The 19,733-nt window shown below is 40.9% G+C and overlaps 1 protein-coding gene across 3 annotated transcripts in view; it reads right to left on the minus strand.

Moving 5' to 3' along the window:
* tncb (tenascin Cb) overlaps positions 1–19,419 on the minus strand; it is a 57,399-nt gene extending 37,980 nt beyond the window's left edge. For 2 of the 3 annotated variants that reach the window (XM_013266667.3, XM_019365718.2), the window contains exons 1-3: positions 19,078–19,419; positions 4,270–4,818; positions 1,884–3,290 (exon numbers count right to left, since the gene is read on the minus strand). In XM_013266667.3, coding sequence (XP_013122121.1) covers positions 1,884–3,290; positions 4,270–4,756 — 1,894 coding nt within the window. In that variant the 5' untranslated portion in view covers positions 4,757–4,818; positions 19,078–19,419. The remainder of the gene's footprint in view (positions 1–1,883; positions 3,291–4,269; positions 4,819–19,077) is intronic. The other variant, XM_013266668.3, reaches the window with a different exon arrangement.
* Between the last annotated feature and the right edge of the window lie 314 nt (positions 19,420–19,733).

Raw genomic sequence — 19,733 nt, forward strand, 5'->3', positions numbered from 1 at the left:
AGCTTCCAAAACCGCATTTAAACATTTTTCCATGTGACTTTATATTAGCTTGGGAAAAGATAGGTAAGTTGGTTGTAATGAGAAATCATCATCCACAAATCGAAAATGACATTCTTGCCAATGTAAAACAGTGATTAAAACATAACAAGGCTTTGTCCTAAGGGCAAAAGTTGCCTTAGAAACATGAATAGAACCCATTAAAATGAATAATAATTCACTGCAACTGTACAAGATTATTTTTTACTTGATAAGATAAGAAAAGAAGAGAGAGTGTCTTAATAAAAAGAAGGCAAAATTAGGCAAAATTTACTTAAAATCTGACTTAAGTGATTCTGTTCAGCTATTCTCAGAATATCTCTGGATAAAGTGTTGATTATAACAGCAATGCACCAATCTATAGTTGGAAGATGTGCGATAACCAGTGAGACTCCAGTCCTCTATAACAAAAAATCTGGCATGTTACTCCCAGTCACAGTAAATTACTTTGGTACTGGTGATAGCTTTTACAAATTAACCAATTCAATTAAATGTCTAGAATTGTTTAGATACATGTGAATTTATACTGTCACAAGTCAAATGGCTAAAAGTTTAACATTTCACTTATTTGGCATATTTGGCTAAAAATAAATTCAGATAAGATAAATATTTACCTTGTGTCAGCTTCTTGCCTAGTCAGCACTACATAATCCAATCTAATAAAAAATTATAAATGTAGAAAATGCATATTTTAGGTCTTGCCCACACGAGAAGTGAAACAAATTTACAACTCTTAAACTTTTTTGGTGTACAGGTTCCTCTCATTAATTAAAACAATTTAAGCCACCATAACTTAAAGCTGCTGTTTTATCCAGTCTTACTTCTCTCTCCCCAACCGGTCATGGCAGATGGCCGCCCCCCTGAGCCTGGTTCTGCTGGAGGTTTCTTCCTGTTAAAAGGGAGTTTTTCCTTCCCACTGTCGTCAAAAGTGCTTGCTCAGAGGAGGTCATATGATTGTTGGGTTTTTCTCTGTATGTATTATTGTAACTTACAAGATAAAGTGCCTTGAGGTGACTGTTATTGTGATTTGGCGCTGTATAAATAAAATTGAACTCGTGGCACACACTACCAACAGACTAAAAAACCTTATTTAAGTGTATTTTAATGCTAAAGTTTCTGTAATATTACATAAGGAGTCTTTATTTATTTAAGTAAACTACCTATTGTGTAAGGAGCTTAGACTGTACTCCTTTAAGTTTCCTTGGAGACATTTCATCCAAGAAGCTTCTTCAGTTCTAAGGGCAATTGGTGGAGAGTCCCAGATTTTTAGCCCTATGGGAGTGTCCCCAAATGGGTCATGGACCCCCTATTGATCCTCTACCTAATCACACGAACCAAGGTGTGAAAACGGGTGTAGGTCACAATCAGCCAAGGTTCTGAGTTAACCCACTGTGAAATCTAGCCCCACCCTATCATGTGATTAACTGAGGTCAATTGGCCCAGGATGTGAGTGGTCATTAAGGTGGGATCTCAAAACTGGATTATAGATGGCAGACAGTTGGTGTCGTAAGCCCCACCCTCTGTTCAAAGACAGTTGTTCACAGTGGACATAGATGGCTTCTTTCACTCCTCTTTCAAACTATCTGTCTTCTCTTTCCAAAATGTGAACATTGACATCTTCGAAAGAGTGACCTTTGTCCTTTAGATGCAGATGGACTACCTGTTAATCATTTAATCAAAACAAAATCCAACACCTTCCCAAAGACTGTGTTGCCAATGATCTGGTGAATTTTAACAGATGAGGACATAGCTAAAACATTTCCTAACCCCAAACATGGGTAAACCTGCGTAGAAAGTTATTCGTGTAGGTAATGATTTTATTAGAAAGTATATATAAACTGTCTTACCCTCTGAGCAGTCCTCTCTAATGAATCCTTCATCACAGACACACACTCCATTTTCACAGCGCCCCTGGTTGTGGCAGTCTTCTGGGCAGGTTAATATGGAGCAGTCTGGACCAGTGAATCCCTCATAGCACACACAGCTGCCATCTACACAGTAGCCTCTGTCTAGGCAGTTCTTGGGACATGTCTTCTCACTGCAGTCCTCACCAGTGAAACCCTTGTGACAAACGCACTGTCCGTTCACACAGTGACCACGGTCCAGGCAGTTATTGGGGCAGGTCAACTCACCACAGTCTTTCCCTGTAAAGCCGGTGAAACACACACACTTGCCGTCCACACACTCTCCACGCCCCATGCAGTCTTTAGGACAGGTCTTGATGCTACAGTCCTCACCAGCATAACCTTTCTCGCATACACACTGTCCGTTCACACAGTGACCACGGTCCAGGCAGTTATTGGGGCAGGTCAACTCACCACAGTCTTCCCCTGTAAAGCCGGTGAAACACACACACTTGCCGTCCACACACTCTCCATGCCCCATGCAATCTTTAGGACAGGTCTTGATGCTACAGTCCTCACCAGCATAACCTTTCTCGCATACACACTGCCCATTCACACAGTGGCCATGGTCTTGACAATTGTTGGGGCAGGAGAGTTCACTACAGTCTTCACCTTGATATCCTAGGTCGCATACACATTCTCCATTAATGCACTGTCCCTTGTTGCTGCAGTTGTCAGGACATGAGAGGACTGAACAATCTTCACCTTCAAATCCGGGATCACAGATGCACTTCCCATTGAAGCAGTGACCTTTCTCGCTGCAGTCTTTGGGGCAGGTGAGCTTAGAGCAGTCCTCGCCAGTGTAGCCAGTGTGGCACACACACTGGCCATTCACACAGATCCCTTGGTCGTTACAGTTGCCTGGACAAGTGAGCTCACCGCAGTCCTCCCCAGTGTAGCCCTCTTCACAGTAGCAGGTACCATTAATGCAGCGTCCTCTATCATAACAGTCGTTTGGACAGATGAGTTCAGAACAGTCGAAACCCGCCCATGGATGGTCGCAGATGCACTCATCATCCACACAGCGTCCACGGCCCAGGCAGTTGTTTAGACAGTTGGTCTGAGAACAGTCCTCACCAATAAAACCATCTTCGCAGAGGCAGGACCCATCAACACAGTGACCATAGTCACCACAGTCGAGCAGACAGAGCTCAATGCTGCAGTCATCCCCGCCAAACCCCTCAAAGCATTCACATTTGCCATCTACACAGCGGCCCTGGTCCTGGCAGTCACTGGGGCACTCAGGTTCAGTGCAGTTGGGGCCCTTCCATCCAGGCTCACATACGCAACTACAGGTGTCAGTACTCCAGTTTCCGCGCCCGTTGCAGTAGGGCTTTGAAGACACTTCACCTGAGGAATGGCAAAAAGGAGAAGGATTTCTTTTTAAACTATTGCAAATGTGCATTACTCAGTTAGTCTTGTAATAATACTTTTTGCAAAAGTATGAAACAAACAGAAGCTACATGTGAAGTCTAAGTAATTGAAGCCTCTGCACAGCAAACATGGCAGAAACACTGACATCATCTTCTGAACAAGAAACATTAACATCATTTTAATTTAATGAAGAAATTAAATGCACATGCCATTTGTTTAAAGTAACAATGTCTGATGACTAACTTGGTTACTAAATGGTTATGAACAGATGGCCATACAATATACAACCTGGAAACAAAATTGTAGTTATGACTGACAAGTCAGTGCTGCTGCTGCCCCATATCACAAGCTCCTTCTTTAACCCCTTTACCACCCCAACATCCACCTGAAGTCAGAGAAATAATTACTCATCACTCCCCAAATAAATATTATATTAGTAGGGAGATATAAGCTCAAAGCTCAAAGCACAGGTACCAAACTTTATTTATACTCTTCTGCTCTAAATATTTAACTCAACCATAAGTTGTCAGGATGAAACTGAATTTCACACCTTCACACCTATGGGCAATTTTGACCATCTCTGAAACGGAGATGTGAAAGAGAATGGATGGATGGATGGATGGATGGATGGATGGATGGATGGATGGATGGATGGGACACTTCAGTAGATTGTAGATAGATATGTTGGGGAACATGGTGGCTTCCACAAACTGCTGCCCACTCATATGGATTTTTATTAGATTAGTTAAAAGAGAATTACTTTTTTTTAATCAAATAACCTCAAATAATTATTGAGTGCACCTTTAAGGACAAAAGCTTTTTCTGTGCATTTTTGCCGATGTTTATTAAAATACCTGTACACATGCGGACAGAGCCTATATGTACAGTAAACACACTGTCATTATAACACTTCTAATTACAGTGAGTGCATATACAGTAACAGATGTAGACTTACCTGTAACTTGAGCTCCACAGCAACCTGCTCCACTGGTGCACTGCTCCCTCAGACTAGACAGCTCTGACTCCAGCATCTCTAACCTGCTCAGGATAGCCTTGATGTCTGGCAGCTGGTTTTCACAGCCACATGCCTGCTTGGGGATATTGATGCGATGGGTGAAAACGATCTGATTGTCACCATCCACCGTGTGTTCCATGTGCTCGGTGTTCTGCATCTCCATCGGGACGGTCTTGTGCTTGAGGTCAGTACCTCCTGGTGAGTCAAGGTCGACAGAGCAGAGCGAAGTGGAGGGGACGTTGATGTTGTAGACATGGTTGAAAACTACTGGCTGGTCAGGATGGGGCAGTGTGAGGTTCTCCTGGGTTTTCTTCGGCATCAGAGCCTCTCTGCGATGGCGGATGACATTCCTGACAAGGCCAGCAGTGGCAAATTGGAGGATGAGGGCCACAGTTAAGAAGCCCAAAAAGAAACCTCTTATCCCCATGATGACACCCTGCCACTGCAGCTTATGAGTCTAGTAGCAAATAGGTATTCCCTTCCAGATTCCTATAGGAAAGAGCAAGTACAAACAAACAGAGGATCAATTTTGAGAAAGAAATTAGGTTTGGCCCATATCTTTATTACATTCACATGTAAAAAACCATGTATTTATACATGTTTTGCATTCTCTCTGCTGCCATTCTTGATAGAATAAACTAAAAAGTCACACAATTGCACACACATACATCTATACATTTTTGTTGGCTCAATAGTTTGTATTTTAAGCTACACCTCCCTTAGCCAGGTTCTTCTGGAGGACTCATCCTCTTTGTCCCTACAGTCACCAAGTGCTTGGGGCTTTTTTTGCTTGTTTGACAGAAATATGATAATAACACCTTTTCTCCCCCTACCTGCCTCTAACAAATTCCCATCTCTATTCTTGTTGCTACCTCTTACCCATTTTTGCCCTTCTGCTCTTAATGGAGGAGACATACACCCTGTTGTTTCCAGGGGAGGATCAAGAGTGGCAATTACAGCAGGGCTGGCGTGTGACCTTAGGGATCTATGTGAAGCATTCAAGGAGACAGCCTGTCATGACACAAACAACCCCAATAACACCTGCACCGTGTAGAACCACTTCTATTCCCCCCAGCCCAGAACACAAACCAAGCTGACAGATTAATACTGGTGTATAGCTAAACCATCTGTGGTCTTTCTATAAAAGCACAGAGGGTCTGGACGAACTTCCTTTCCACTCCCGCAAACCAGCAGGTCAGCATTCCCGGAGCGCTCCCCCTTGAAAGCCAACTGGTTTTCTTTTAGTTCTGTAACTTGATTCTTAATGCTTCTGAAACATGATTCTTTAAAAAGGTCTGCTGGAAAATGTGCTGAGTTTGTGGGATTGAAACAACAACAACAAAAAATCTGTTTATGGCTTTGATCTTATATTACATTTGAATATACATGTTTGTTATATGCATGCCTTTGCTAAAAAGGTTTTTAAAATTGTACACAATAAGGTGTTGCCTTTCCATTTCCAGACCCTAAAATCTATCAGGTCATCAGCAATATGTCTATGGTGAGGGTTGGTTTTTGTTCTGGCCACATACAATGCACATTTTTGGAAACCAGAATATGCTGCACATCAAATCAAGCCAGTCATTTTGGCATTAGTTTTACTGTTGAATATTTTCATATTTGGGTGTTCAAACCATTGAAAATTGTATTAATAGGGGCTGAACCCTTTGTCTAAATCTTTGCTTATTGGTGTTGGTGAACTTGGTAGATGTAAAGAAGTTAAAGCATTTTGTTTCTCATTTTTCTTTTACATGCAGAAATGTAAAGTAAAGTAAAATTCCTGGCCCTTTCAGCAGTTGGAACCAAGATGATAACAGAAAACCACAAATATAGATTCCATGCATAGCCACAGACTCACTATTTTTTGAGGAGTTTGGCTTAGGCTGAGTTTATATAATTGTGCTTTTTCTCCATCTTGTCAGAGATGCTGACACTGATCGTTTCCTACCTTTAATAAAACCGGTGTGTGCCTTGGCTGCTTTAAAGGTTAATGGCAGCAGTTAGCAGTCAACATGAAAATGTCTAGCTAAGCAGACACAAAAATGTGTGATCACAGTGGAATATGTATGGAGGGGTTTAATTTTCTCTCCTCTCTCTAGACTTAGTTGCAATGATGTGGGATTCAAGATCATCTTTACTGGCCATTTTCACATCCACAGGGGTCACCCTGTGGATGTGAAAATGTCAGCAGATAACATTCCACTTGTTCTCTTCATCTCAGCCTGACGCATGATTAGGCAAGATGACAGATGAGCTCAGCTTGGAAGGATCCCACAGCTTCACCCCCTACTCAGCCACAACATTACCAGGCCCATGATTAGACAGACATGGATGAACGCCTCCATGATGGGTAGACTGTAAAAGTTCTAATATGGGAGTGCTGAAGATCTGGGCCCTTAGGGGTCTGAAAGCTCCCCCCACCATCCTCCTGTCTCCACACACACAAGACACTAATACAGTCACACTGCTGTGCCCAAGCATCACAAACTAGGGATTAAATCAACAAAATAGCCAGAAAATTGCTTTGAGTTGCTACTAAGGTTTTAGTTCTGGGCGGATAGTTGGCTTTCTCACTTTGAAGGTTGGCTGCTCTCCACATGGACCTTTAAGAGAAACCAACCCTGAGAGACCAAAGTGGGCTTTGCACAAGCTCTGTGGCTCTGGCAAAAGTTGCCTTTACTTAGAAATAGATGAAGATAAGAAACTTCCACTGAGCCCCTGAAATATTTTGATTTGATCTTTCTCTTCTTAGTTGCCATAAAGTAGTCTTTAATATGAAGCAGAACAATCAGAATGAGGGAATCTGAGTGTGACCCTGAGAAACACAGAGCTGATCCGTCTGTTTGGACTTCCTTCATGGGCACCCTGTGGTCCTGGCACTATGCTAATGCAGCTAGTTGTTGGCACTGTAGACATGGACTTGATACAATCTGCTGCTGCTTTGTTATTCCCTCACTTAGTTTTGCTGTATAGTTAGCTTCTCAAACAGTAACAAAGCTTGTTGCTTGTCTTGTAGTTGAATGAGAGGAGAATTTCACCCAGGGAAACCTGCTGGCGCACAAGCATTTGGTGCAACTGATCTAAATCGCCCCGTTGTGAATGAGCGCTACAGAGACACTTGAAGTTTTATACCTCACACAGAGGAAAACTCTAAACACTTTGGTCGGGGCGTTTTGGTCTGTCATGGTAGCGATTAGTTGTCAAAAAGCAAACAAATTGACAATATTCTATTTTCATTCAAAAATAATCCATTGGCACAATTTTTCATTCAGTATCATCCAAAATGAATTTGATCGCAACCTTGTGAGAGCAAGTGCTTTTTGCTTTTGCTTTGCTGCTAAAAAGACTCACCTCTACAATCTAGCAGGCTGGGAAACACAATAGCTGGTCACAGCAACAAAAACATGATGTGATAATGAGACAAATGTTTGCTTCAGGCTGCTCTTTGCTTTTTCATTTTGTATATCATCCGATTTAGACACCAAATCAACTTGGTCTGTATAGGGCATAATTCATGGCTTGGATTAAAATACACTGTTTCTAGCAGGGTCAGTGACACAGTCAGTCACCAAAAAAGGTAATGCACTTTGTTTCTATTTTTTCTCTCGTTTTTTGTACATACTGTGACGAGAGAGTTCCATACCTGAAGAAGTGGGTACACAAGTTTGAATTTATATTGAATTTTCTCTAATCCACATACGGTCAAACGTACACATACAACCCCCACTTCTATTTGGTTAAACATTCCTTAGCAAGTTGCAACTTGACCGTACACTTTGATAGCCATTGGTGAGCTGGTGACATCACTCTGGCTGGATTTTTGACAACTCTTCTTGACAGAATAGGTAGATTTCATTTAAACTGGTTGGTTTCCTGTCATGAATTTGACTTAAGCATAGTTAACTTGATTGTGGTTGGGGCTTTGGGAAAGCCATTCAAGAAGCTTAATATTTGCCTGCTTTATCTTCATGTGTTCTTCAATTTTAAAGTCTCCTCTTTACTTGTCCAAACATACCTCTTCATCTGACCCTGAATTTTGTCCACATGGGTAGCTGCAAATTTTAGGCAAGCTTGCCGGTGTCTATTTTGGAGCAGAGGTTTCTTTAATGTCATCGTCTGTCATGGTCTCAAGCTACAGCGATGTAAAACATGCTTCACTGTGGACGGTGGTGCTGGTGTTCCAGCAGTTTACAATTCACAGAGGAGACTTGAGCCTTGGTGAACCATCAAGTCTCACAAATATCTGTCACCAATTTCCTCTCACCTTAGTGGGACTGAATATCTTGTACTTATATAGAGTTATTTGAAGTGGTGATTTTAGAATCTGTCATTGTTTACAAATGGCTCCAAGAGACCTTCCCAGTTTGTGTAAATCTACAGTTCTCCATTATGGATCTTCACTGAATTTATTGGACTTTCCCATTGTTCTGAGTGCTGGTCAATCCAATGAGTGCTGTCAAACAAATCATTTTTATGCTGTAGAGAGAAGCTAGTATTTGAAGTTGTTATGATCAGAAACAAGAAGTTAACAAAAAGTTGGCCTTGCTAAGTCAAGATATTGGAGAACTTCCGGCACTAGTTATTGGAAGAAATGAGTGTATGTATATATTCAAGTCTGTAGGTATACATTTAACCTTCCATGTATCAGAGAAAATACAAAATAATTCAAACTTAAGTCTTTTTAAAGTAATAATTAATGGTGTATATTGTATAATCATTCCACCATAAAAAAGAACAGTTAAACTTCTGACTACAACTGTAAATGGACTTGTTATTGCATCTACTCTGTTTGAGCACTCCAAGCATTTTATACAACATGTCCCATTCATCCATTCACACATATATTCACACTGTGCATTGTGTCACAATGCATTGGGGGCAACCCGGGGTTCATTATCTTGTCCAAGTATACTTTGCATCCAGGAATCAAACCACAAATCTTCCACATGCTCCAACTTCTGAGTCGTAGCTACCCCCTATATATAAATCATATAATTTGTGAAGTCTGTACAGTTTCCTCTGAAACAGAATTTGCAGCAAGTTTGGAGTGGCATTTCACTTCAGTATGCAAAGCATGTGGTGACCTGCTGACTTTAACTAACTGCTACAATCTGTATTTTTCGGACATGGCAAAAGCTGGAGCTGAAGCTGGAGCAGACAGAGTGGAGCTCCATCTCTTTTGCCCCGATGTCATTGGCTGGCCCCATCACTGCCACATTTGAAGCAGATCCTGCACTCATCATCTCACCTGTTCATTCACCCCTTATCCTACCTTACACAAGGAAACAAGCCAAAACTGATTGCTTCTGGGCCTGTCTACTACCAATGCATCTCCCCAGCCATTCTTCATTCTGTCATCAGGCTTTTACGCAGTTCAGCAAAACAGCCTCATCGACCATAAAAAGAAGGCAGAAAGAGAAATATGGTGTGCGTCCTCCAAAGCATGAAGTGATAAAATTCTAAAACCTTTTCTGAGAAGAAGCAACAACCGTATCATTGATCAGTCATCGAGCAGTCGACTCAAGCTAGGCCTCCTCCGTGAAATTTATTTCTGTGTTTGATGATTATAACTCATAGCTGTAGTGCTGTCCTCAGCAATTTGGTATCTCTCTCTGGTTGTGACCTTGATGGAAAAACAAGAGTCAAATCAATATCAGACAGCGATGCTGTATGTTGGGGATTTATTCCACCTTGAAGGCAGGTTGATTTTGATAAATATGTTCATTTATATGTCAGCAGGGTTTAGCTCTTTAGTTTGATTTGTGGCTCCTCCCTTTAAATATAGGTAGGATAAAGAGAAAAAAAACATATTATTTTGATTCCCATCAAGGCACCAAGTATCCGTGACTGAGGCCCATTTCCTGGCCATTTTCGCTTATTATATTGTGACAGCATCTCAAGGTGAAAAGAACCCCAGACAATAAGGCTGCATTCAGTTCTTATAGCGACCCAGATCTGTATTCTGTACCAAAGAAGGCAAGCTGAGTTTTTGTCACCAGTGACCTACAAAACTAGGCAAGCTTGATAAATTCTTCAGAAATGAAAAGAAAGCATGTGCATCCTATCAGACCTGTTTAACATGCAGTTCTGGGACTTGATTTGTAGTTGTAGTCATTGAATATTTACAACATTTACACATCAAGTGGGGCACACTGCTTCATTATTCAGTTTGTTTGTTGTCGAGTTATCAGATGGCTGTTGACGCTGCTCCTGTTATCCACCAGTAGTGACTGTGGCTCTGTGTTATTCTGCTATACATTTCAAAGACTAATAATGCCTTATTAGAGTAACAGCTTCATGCCCTGATTTATTTCAGACCTGCCATATGGTAGATGTCTCAACTAAGGTGGACTCCAGTGACAATTAAATTTGTCATCACTGGGCCCTGAGTTTAAAAGTTCTGGTTTCTACGTTTGCAGTCTGCAGGAAGAGAACAAAGCCAGCTCGTCAATCTTTCAACCCAAACTTCCGTCTAAAAGAGAAGGAAGTGCACATTTGGAGAAAAGGAGATAACTGGTAATATCATTAACCAACAAGGAAACAGCGCTGACCACATGGAAACAAGATTGACCGAGAAAATACAAAAACATTTGTGTGATGCGTCAATGTTGGGTTTTGAGTTGTTTCAGGGGAGTTTGTGATGACCTCACTGTCCTGGTTACAGGTTCATCTTGATCCTGTTGGCCCCCCTTTGTGTAGGATAAATAAAATTGGCATGCACAAAGCTGATGCCTCTAGACCTGGCAGTAAGAAAAAGAATCTTAATCTTACCACCTAGCAGCTAACTTTGATTGTTAGGATTGAAGTTGGGTTTTGTTTGAGCGAGAGCAAACCCATCTTCTAAGGCTACGTCCACACGTACCCGGGTATTTTTGAAAACGCAGATTTTTCTATGCGTTTGCACCTTTCGTCCACACGTAAACGGCGTTTTCAGTCACTGAAAACGGAGATTTCTAAAAACGCCTGCCAGGGTGATTATTTTCGAAAACTCCGTTTTTGCATTTACGTGTGGACGAGAAAAACGGAGAAAACGCAGCGTCAAAGGTGTGCGCCTTTTTTGACGTAACACTGTGCGCCACGTTATTGTTTCGGTGAAATGAATTTCTACAATGGCGGACTTAGACAAAATACCGTTACTGTTAATTTTACTCTCGGCAGTGTTTAAATGCTTACATATACACACACAGTTACTGTTCCTCCACACATAGGACTCAGTACTGCTTCTATGCGCCATCTTTGTTTACTCTTTCCCACCCAGGCTTCTAGACTTCTGATTGGCCAATATTTCTACACGGTTAGGAATATATCGCCACCTGCTGCTTTGGCATGTTCCTAGCAGCGTTTTCCTCCGTTGGCTTTTACGTGTGGACGGGATTTTAAAAAAAAAGAAAAACGGAAAATCTCAGTTTTCAAAAAATACCCATGTACGTCTGTTTTCTACAGTCAATGGTCTGGACGTAGCCTTAGACTGCCATGTTAAATATATGGGATTCACATGTTTACAGCCTGGTGTTGTCCTGAAGCTTAAAATAAGGTCTGTGGTTGCTTTGATTGACAAGTATGGCTGCTAGTTGCTGTCTGCTAGTCCTCAAAAGGCTAATTTAAGCAACTGAGCTAGATAATCTTGATTATATTTGTGCTGTTAAAGGCATTTTGGTCTACAGTAGCCATACTGTGTAGTCACTTCAGAAAAGTCAAGAAAGCCACGGTCATAAAGCAAAAAAACAGGAGCTTACAAAAACCAAGAGCTTGCAAAGCAACATGTTTTTGTCCATTTTTTATGATCTAAGGCTGAATGACTACATACAACCTATATGCTTATAATCTGTCCATGCATAGTAAATTATTCTCTAAATACGATCAATGAGACTTTGCTTTCAGTCATAACATTAGCTAGATCAGTGTGCAAAACTATCGCATTTCTTACTATCATAGTCTTTTGAGCTGAGCTATTTTTATGATCAGTAATGTGTAGCCACGCAGGGACAGCAGTCTGCTTCAGTTTACAGAGGGTCTTAGTATTTCTGTGCACTTTGTTTTGATCAACTGTCAGATTCCCACTGGCATTAATGCTAATGATGCTGCGTGTCTAGCAGGCATCTTTGCTAACACATTTATTGCTGAATTCATTAACTGACAAAATCATAAATAGCATGTGAAAAAAACTCAACAATTCATTGTCAGTTGTTTTAAACAAAATTTCTTGCACAAATGTTAAAAGCTATAACTGTCTTTGTTTCTCATGACAGTAAAATTAATATCTTTGGGTTCTGATTGTTAATTGGACAAAAAAAAAAAAAGGTTTGGATTTACTAGTATTTTTCTTTAAAAATAGCCATTGGTATTCCTGTTCCAAAGGCTGATATTGGAATAGAAATACCATAAAAAGTTTTTCTGCTTTTTTTAAAAATAAAATTATTTGCAAATGGTTTAATTCTCTACTCACGTTAACAATAAAGGAAAATAAGATTATTTCATTCCTGATCTGGGGTCCAGGTGGCAGCCTTCGCCCAGTTCTTTCCATTTGAAGAATGAAAGAAACAACTGATTTCATGTCAGTGCCTTTAGCCTGATTTAAGTACGTTATGATTTTCATTAAAACTCTCTGTGTCTGTTATTTGCTTATTGCTTTTCTTGTGGAAAATAAAAACAACACCTTGATTTTCTAAAGAATAATGAAGTGAAGTAGTCTGTTTTTCATAGATGAAAAGAAGACTGGTTTCATCAAACTGAGACAGCGCGAGCGAGCGAGCGCTCCACTGTGACCCCATTGGATCCGATGACACAGATAGCGGGGGAGTTAGTGGAGGTTAGTGTGTTTGTGGCTGATAAGGTGGACACGGAAGGCTGTATCTGAGATACCGGCAGAAACACTTATCTCGATACCAGAGAGAGTGCTCTGCCAATGCTGTGCCCTGTCTCACAAGAAGCGATTTGGAGCCTCAGCTGACATGTCATACTGAAACTGCCCTCAGAAAGTCTATTTCTTCAACCAAAACCAATTTCCCATTTTGACACAAAGATATGGAGAAAACGAATGTTGACAAACGAGACTGAGTCAGTAGTACAGCAGACATTCAAATCTTGGCGGAGTTTTTACAGCATTGTGATCTGAGTCATGGCTCACTGTGATGCCCATTAATATTCTTTATGACTCCTCCCCTGCGGTGCCTCGGTCTTGCACTGCTGTTCTCACTGGGTCCAGATGGAGAGGTTGGATGCTACTCATTGTTCATGAGCTTTTTAACATGTTGGCTGCTGGTGACTGACTGTTTATTAGTGTGACCCCTGTGTGGTGTGGAGGCTTGGCAGCTTCATATAAGTAGCCTTTACAGCACATCCACCTCCTGTTTTCTCCAGGCGCTTGTATACCCATGGCCCTCCACTCTACCTACTTCTTCTCCTCACAGTTTACTCTGCACTACAATTACTATAAAAATCTAATTTTATCTAGCGCTGCTTGTATTGTAATGCTATACAGAGGTATTGATGTCAACTGAAGGGACTTGTCTAAACTTACCATGTAACAAACACCTGGGCTTATCAGCTAATCAGCTGCAAAGTGGGTGTATAATCTCCTTGCAATCTGTCTAGTTTTACATGATTGTCATTTTATACTTTTGAATATGCAGTGGGTCACATGCAAAGGTCAGTGGGTCACATGCAAAGGTCAGGAATTAGTTTCTTTTAATTTAGATCAGATACAGTCAACATTTTTTATCTGTTTTCTAGCAATGTACCAATATATTAGCTGAATATTGGTACTGGGTGATACTGGTGCTGTTGGCTGATATCAGCATGTTGCAGATAAGATTACATCACTGTCAGTTCCCATTAAGTATTCGCGGTTATCACTTCTGTCATTTTTGGATCAACTGGATAATGACAAACTTTAAAACAGGTCACTTTTTTATAAAGATGTCCTTGTTTCTCTTGAATAAAAGAGGGAAATAAAAAGAACAAAAGAAAAAGAAATACTGGCAGTGGCTGTTGGATAAAAATTTTAGGGCATCCCCAATCATGATCATTTCTTTTAATTCATTCAAGAACAAAAACCTTTACCACTGATCATTCTTCTCATATACTGATGTTTGTCTTTATACAACTATGACAGACAATAGTAAGAAGTATAAGATTTTTCTTTGAAAACAAGAGCTATTTATTTATATTTTGTCTCAGTAAGTGTGAGTAAGAACAGTGTAGGTTTTTATGTAATCAAGAGTGTCAAACTAACAACAGGGCCATGTGTTTTTCCACATGGTCGGAATTGGGCCACAGGCCACTATTTGCTTAGAAATGAGGTGCCAGCTATTAGTCATGAAACTCAGGAATGTGAAAATTCTGACCGCAAGTCACTACTGACAAATCTATTTGTTGACCCACATTTGTTCATGTGCAGATGAAAACAATATGAACTCAGGGAACAGACCTTTTCCCATGTCAACTATCCTAAATGTCTGAGTTCCAGAGTAACTGGAATGGTAAATTTAGGCATTTCTGGGCAAACATGCCAAAGAGTTTTCATGCCCATTCAAAGACTGCATGTTTTAGCACTTTACACAGCTTTACACTGGAGGTTTATTTGCTATTTCTATTCAAACTGGATGGAAAAGATTTTTCCCCCCTCTTCAGTAGCAATGGAAGCAAGCATGTTGGCTGTGATACACGGACATCTGTTTGTCCTTGTCTGCGATGAAAGCCTGAAGCATGTTGCGTGTCCAAATTGGGAGTGCCTTCCATTCAGACACTTGTATGAGCCTAATGACCCCGGTGCCCGGGGTCGGCTCTTCATTGGCTTCCCTGTTTTTTACCATTTTCCCAAATTTAAATTGTCTGCCCCTCTCGAAAGGGCCCCCATCAAGTTTTAAAAAACATTATGGCTGATGCATTCCAATGTGTGAGGTCACTGGTGGTGGCAATGTGTCAGAGCAAAGTGTCGACCACAAATGTTCAATGAAGGGCCAGGCAATACAAAGGCATCCCGGATCCAACAGCTCCAAGACTTCCACTTCTCTCCCGTTACACATTAGCATCAGAGGAACAACCATCTGGGATGGTTAAAACACTGGATTTCTTTGATGGGGTGCCTTTGTTTTTGGTGATGACTAATCTGAGTAAGCTTTAGTGGGAAAGGGGCAACGCTGTAATTAACTTTCTGAAGAACCGGTGTAAATTCCAAGGCTTACAAATACTTTAAAAAAAGAGAGAGAACAGGAAAGCAAAGCCCTTATAAATGGACACATCATCGTCTTGTAATTAATAAAACTGGATGCCTGCTAAATGATTACCCTATGATGATGCCTTTCAATTCAGGAGTGAAGTATACAACATGAGCAGATATGAATTGAAGTGTGAGTTTGACAAATTTCATATAATTTCTACTGGACTACCATTTAATAAGCATAGATGCTAAAAAATGCCACAACACATACGATATGTGGTTTTATCTGTAATGTAAAAACAAGCTCTTTTTAACTAGCTAGATCATGAATCCCAATATCTTCCTTCCAATGGCGAGAAATTGTTTGCTGGTTGCTGCATTTTTGTCATATAGCTGAGATATTGACCGCTAGGCTAGGCTAGGATTTTGTAAAGCTCTACTTTTGAACTTTGAACTTGCACACTCTGTTTATTTACACATCTACACAGCTAATATTTAGTGTCTTAGATCTGGGAAATAATTTTGGTGGATATTTCCTTAAGAGGACAAATTAAAAGAAAATATGTTGAGCTATGGTCCTACGTGAATATTAGGGGATCACCAAAGGGAGTCTGACTTATTCTTTGTAAGCCATGAATCTGTTATCATAGTCCAGATTAAATTATCTTGCACTGTAAATAATAATAAATGTCAAATTTGGCTTAACTTTATAATTTAAGCGAGACATTTCATCAAAAACCAGCAACAATGTTAATGAGGAAAAACAAAGAGAGGAGCAGCAGAAGAGACAGTAAAGGTTGTTCAGACCAGACTAAATTAAACATGAGGTTCATTTAGTCAAACCAGAGCATTTCTCCTGAGTCCTGTCTAACATAGGTCATCATGAATATCCACGGTTATTGTTCATTCTCAATCACCAGTGGAGGAGCAAAGTGGGGTTAAAGACAGTCACCCTCTAATAAAGCTTTGTAGGGCACGGAGCATTCGGAGCCAACAGCTGTCCAAACAAAGGCCTGTTTCCCACTCATCGTTACGCCAAGTGTCACTGTCAGTGGCTACTTATATGCATAGCCACCGCATCATGAAACATTAATATGCCAAGCCTGCGCTGCCAGTGACGGTCACACGGCACTCCTGTTACTCAGACATACTCAAACCTATGTTGGACATGGAAATAGGTTAAAATTACTTGTAAATCTTCTAAGAAATATTTGAGTTAGATATGAAAGATCTGGAGTGGACCTGAAGGCTTGGACAGCTGTTGAAACATAGCCGGGCTCCTTCCCTGTGTCTGCATCTTCTCATCATACACAATTACCATCCAGCACATGCTCCCCTGGTATCCCGTGGGTCTCCTGTGGGTTTCATCACCTCTCGCCTTCTGCACCAACTTACCTGTTCGCATTCTCCCTAAGATGTACATAAAGGTTTTGATATCAGCCACCATGAGGATGTGATTGTCTCCAAACAGCTTCGAGGTGTAAAGTTTAAATGAATAAATCCCATCTCTGCCTGCCTTGAAGAACAGCTGACACACCTTAAAGGATTTCACCAGCTTTTGGCGGAAAACCCAAAGTGGCCTAAAATAAAGTTTTGGAGACTGAAAACGTTTAAGAGATATATATTTCTGAAATTTATAGGTTTTTTTTGTTTGTTTGTTTTTTTTTTTAGCAAAAATGCCTTTCATTCTCTTACAAATTGAAGGACTAAGGAAGGATTAAAGGACTAAGAACTTTCCTTGCTTCATACTGTAGGTGTGACTGATACTGCTGCTGCTTCAGTTACCAATGACAGCTCTATAATTTTGCTAATGTTACACTATGTTTTACCACCACACTTTTAGGGAGTTGTGCCCACTAAGAAAACATTTTCGACAGGAATGACAGAAAACTAGCATTACCTGTTTTATTTTCTGTCCAAAAAAAGAGAAAAAAACATAGCAACCCTGAAATCCCATATTTACTGTCAGCATATTAATCTATCAAACACCCTCAGGTTGGTGGTTCTTCTCCCTACAAACTCCTGTTGGAAACAAAAACATGAAGCTGACCTCATGATAAGAGGTTGGGAAGCACATGGAGATGTGTGTTCAACCCATAGCCACCACATGTAATCTAATATTTTATACTTTTAGAAACACATTTCTTTGTGTGTGTGTGTGTGTGTGTATGTGTGTGTATGGGTGTGTGTGTGTATGTGTTCCTCCTACACACACCCCATTATTTGTATTTCCTTGAACGTGATTTTTATCCAGCTAATTTCACACATTTCTTTCCATATAGACATGCCACTGACATGTCTATGTGTGACCACAGTTCAAGTCCTCCAAGGGACTCCCTTTTTTTAACTCAGTCAATAAAAGTAGGGTTAGGTTTGTAATATTAAAAGTAACTAGCTAGGGTTAGCCAAGTACTTGGTTTCTTAGAAAATTTTCTTGGTTGCCAGGGTGATGCAGGGCTGCTGACAATCTCATCCATAAATGTGATTGTATGCATGCAGACACAAAGCATGTTGTATTTGTTTCAAAGTCGTGCTGAGCTTAAAGAAAAAAAAAACTATTTTTGTCTATGTACACGATCAAAGAGCTTATTTCTAAAGACATTTTTTGCCATCAGACCAGGCTGGTGTGTTTGTTTCAGTGAAGCTGCCGCTTTACAACAGGCACTGTGTATGTTGGAGATCTGGGACAGGAACCAACCGGCAGCATCTAATGCAGAGCAGCTGTCTGTCTCCTGGGTTACAGAAGCCTACTGTCTGCTGGCAGCCATAAAGTGTACAGCTGGACCTACTTCAGCAAGTAGTGCGAACACACATGCATGCTCACCCTCACATACGCTGGACACACGCATACTAACACTACCCATCTTGGCACTGCTGTGCCATCGGACAATAACTCAGCATCAGCCCTAATGCAGGTAGAATAATTCAGCAGATTATGGCACTGTTCTATCCACAAGCAGCAGTCTTTTTTAACCTGCTCTCTGGTAATAATAAGGAAACAGCCAACAAGAGGAAAAACTTTTCCCAGTAAAACATAATTGGCAGCCAGGTGCATGCAGTAAAAAGCACAATTAAAACAGCCTGAAGGCTCGAATTACAAAACATAGAATGAATTACAGTAACTGCTTTGCAGAGCAAGCAATGGTTTTGCTAACATCATCCACACATTCTCAATGTGAGATGAGAGTATAGATTTCACCATGGTCACTATCACTGCCACGAAAACCTGTCAAAGCACCTCAGAAATCAAAGCAAAAATCTGAAATGTTGGTCAGCTTATGCCAATTACACCAAATTTTCATTTTTTGGGGGCAAACAAAATGACTAATCAAAAGATTTTTTCTAATGCCAATAACCATTGCCGTATGTATGCATTTCATAAAATTCGCCAAAACAAGATTTATAAATCTTTGTAAAAAGTTTGAATATACACTAATATGGAAGAACAGAGCTGAGACAGTGTGTTTAAAGTTGTCAATCACTGCCATTTCCTTTTCAAAATGGATCTTAATTAGGTTAGTGAAGCAGCCCATTCATTCTGCTCTTATTCAAACACTGGCTCAGTGCAGGTAAAGGAGGTAACTTACCTTGAAGAGAATGCTTGCAGCCTCTCCACCGATGAGCAATCTAAGAAGCCTTGAGGAGAGCCTTATCAGCCAGCCCTGACAAATGTTCTCACCGGTCTGTATCTCTCAGAGCACTGACAGCTCTGTCATCTTCCCTCTTCTCTCTGTTCTCTTTGAGTGTTTACTCGAGTCTACCTAGAGAGCCAGCTGATGTTGAGCAGCCAGTGAGGAGAGAGAGAGAGAGAGAGAGAGAACGAGAGGGTGAGAGAGGGAGAGAGTGAGAGAAAGAGAGAATTCCCTTTCTCTTAAACACTAGACCCTCTGCGGTCAGACTCCACTCCCACCTACTGCTCTCTTAAATGCCCACCCCACCACCTCCACCTCACCCATTCACCCTCTCCACAGCATTGTGACTGAAAGCGAAGGAGCTGAAACAGGACGCCTCAAGGCTGGAAGAAGAGAGTGAGACAGAGAGCGAGAGTAGGAGAGTGAAAATGGGGAAAGGGAGGTGGGGAGTTGGGTAAAAGGGGTGGAATGGGATGGGGTGGTGGTTGGATCATTAGCAGCAAATTGCAGCGGGCAAGCCAATGGAAAGCAAGATATGAGTGAATGCAGGGCCTGCATTAACATAGCATTAAAGGACTTGAAAGCAGGGAGTGAAAAAGGGCCACCAAAGG

This window comes from Oreochromis niloticus, linkage group LG12 (genome assembly GCF_001858045.2).
Source record: "Oreochromis niloticus isolate F11D_XX linkage group LG12, O_niloticus_UMD_NMBU, whole genome shotgun sequence".
NCBI lineage: Eukaryota > Metazoa > Chordata > Actinopteri > Cichliformes > Cichlidae > Oreochromis > Oreochromis niloticus.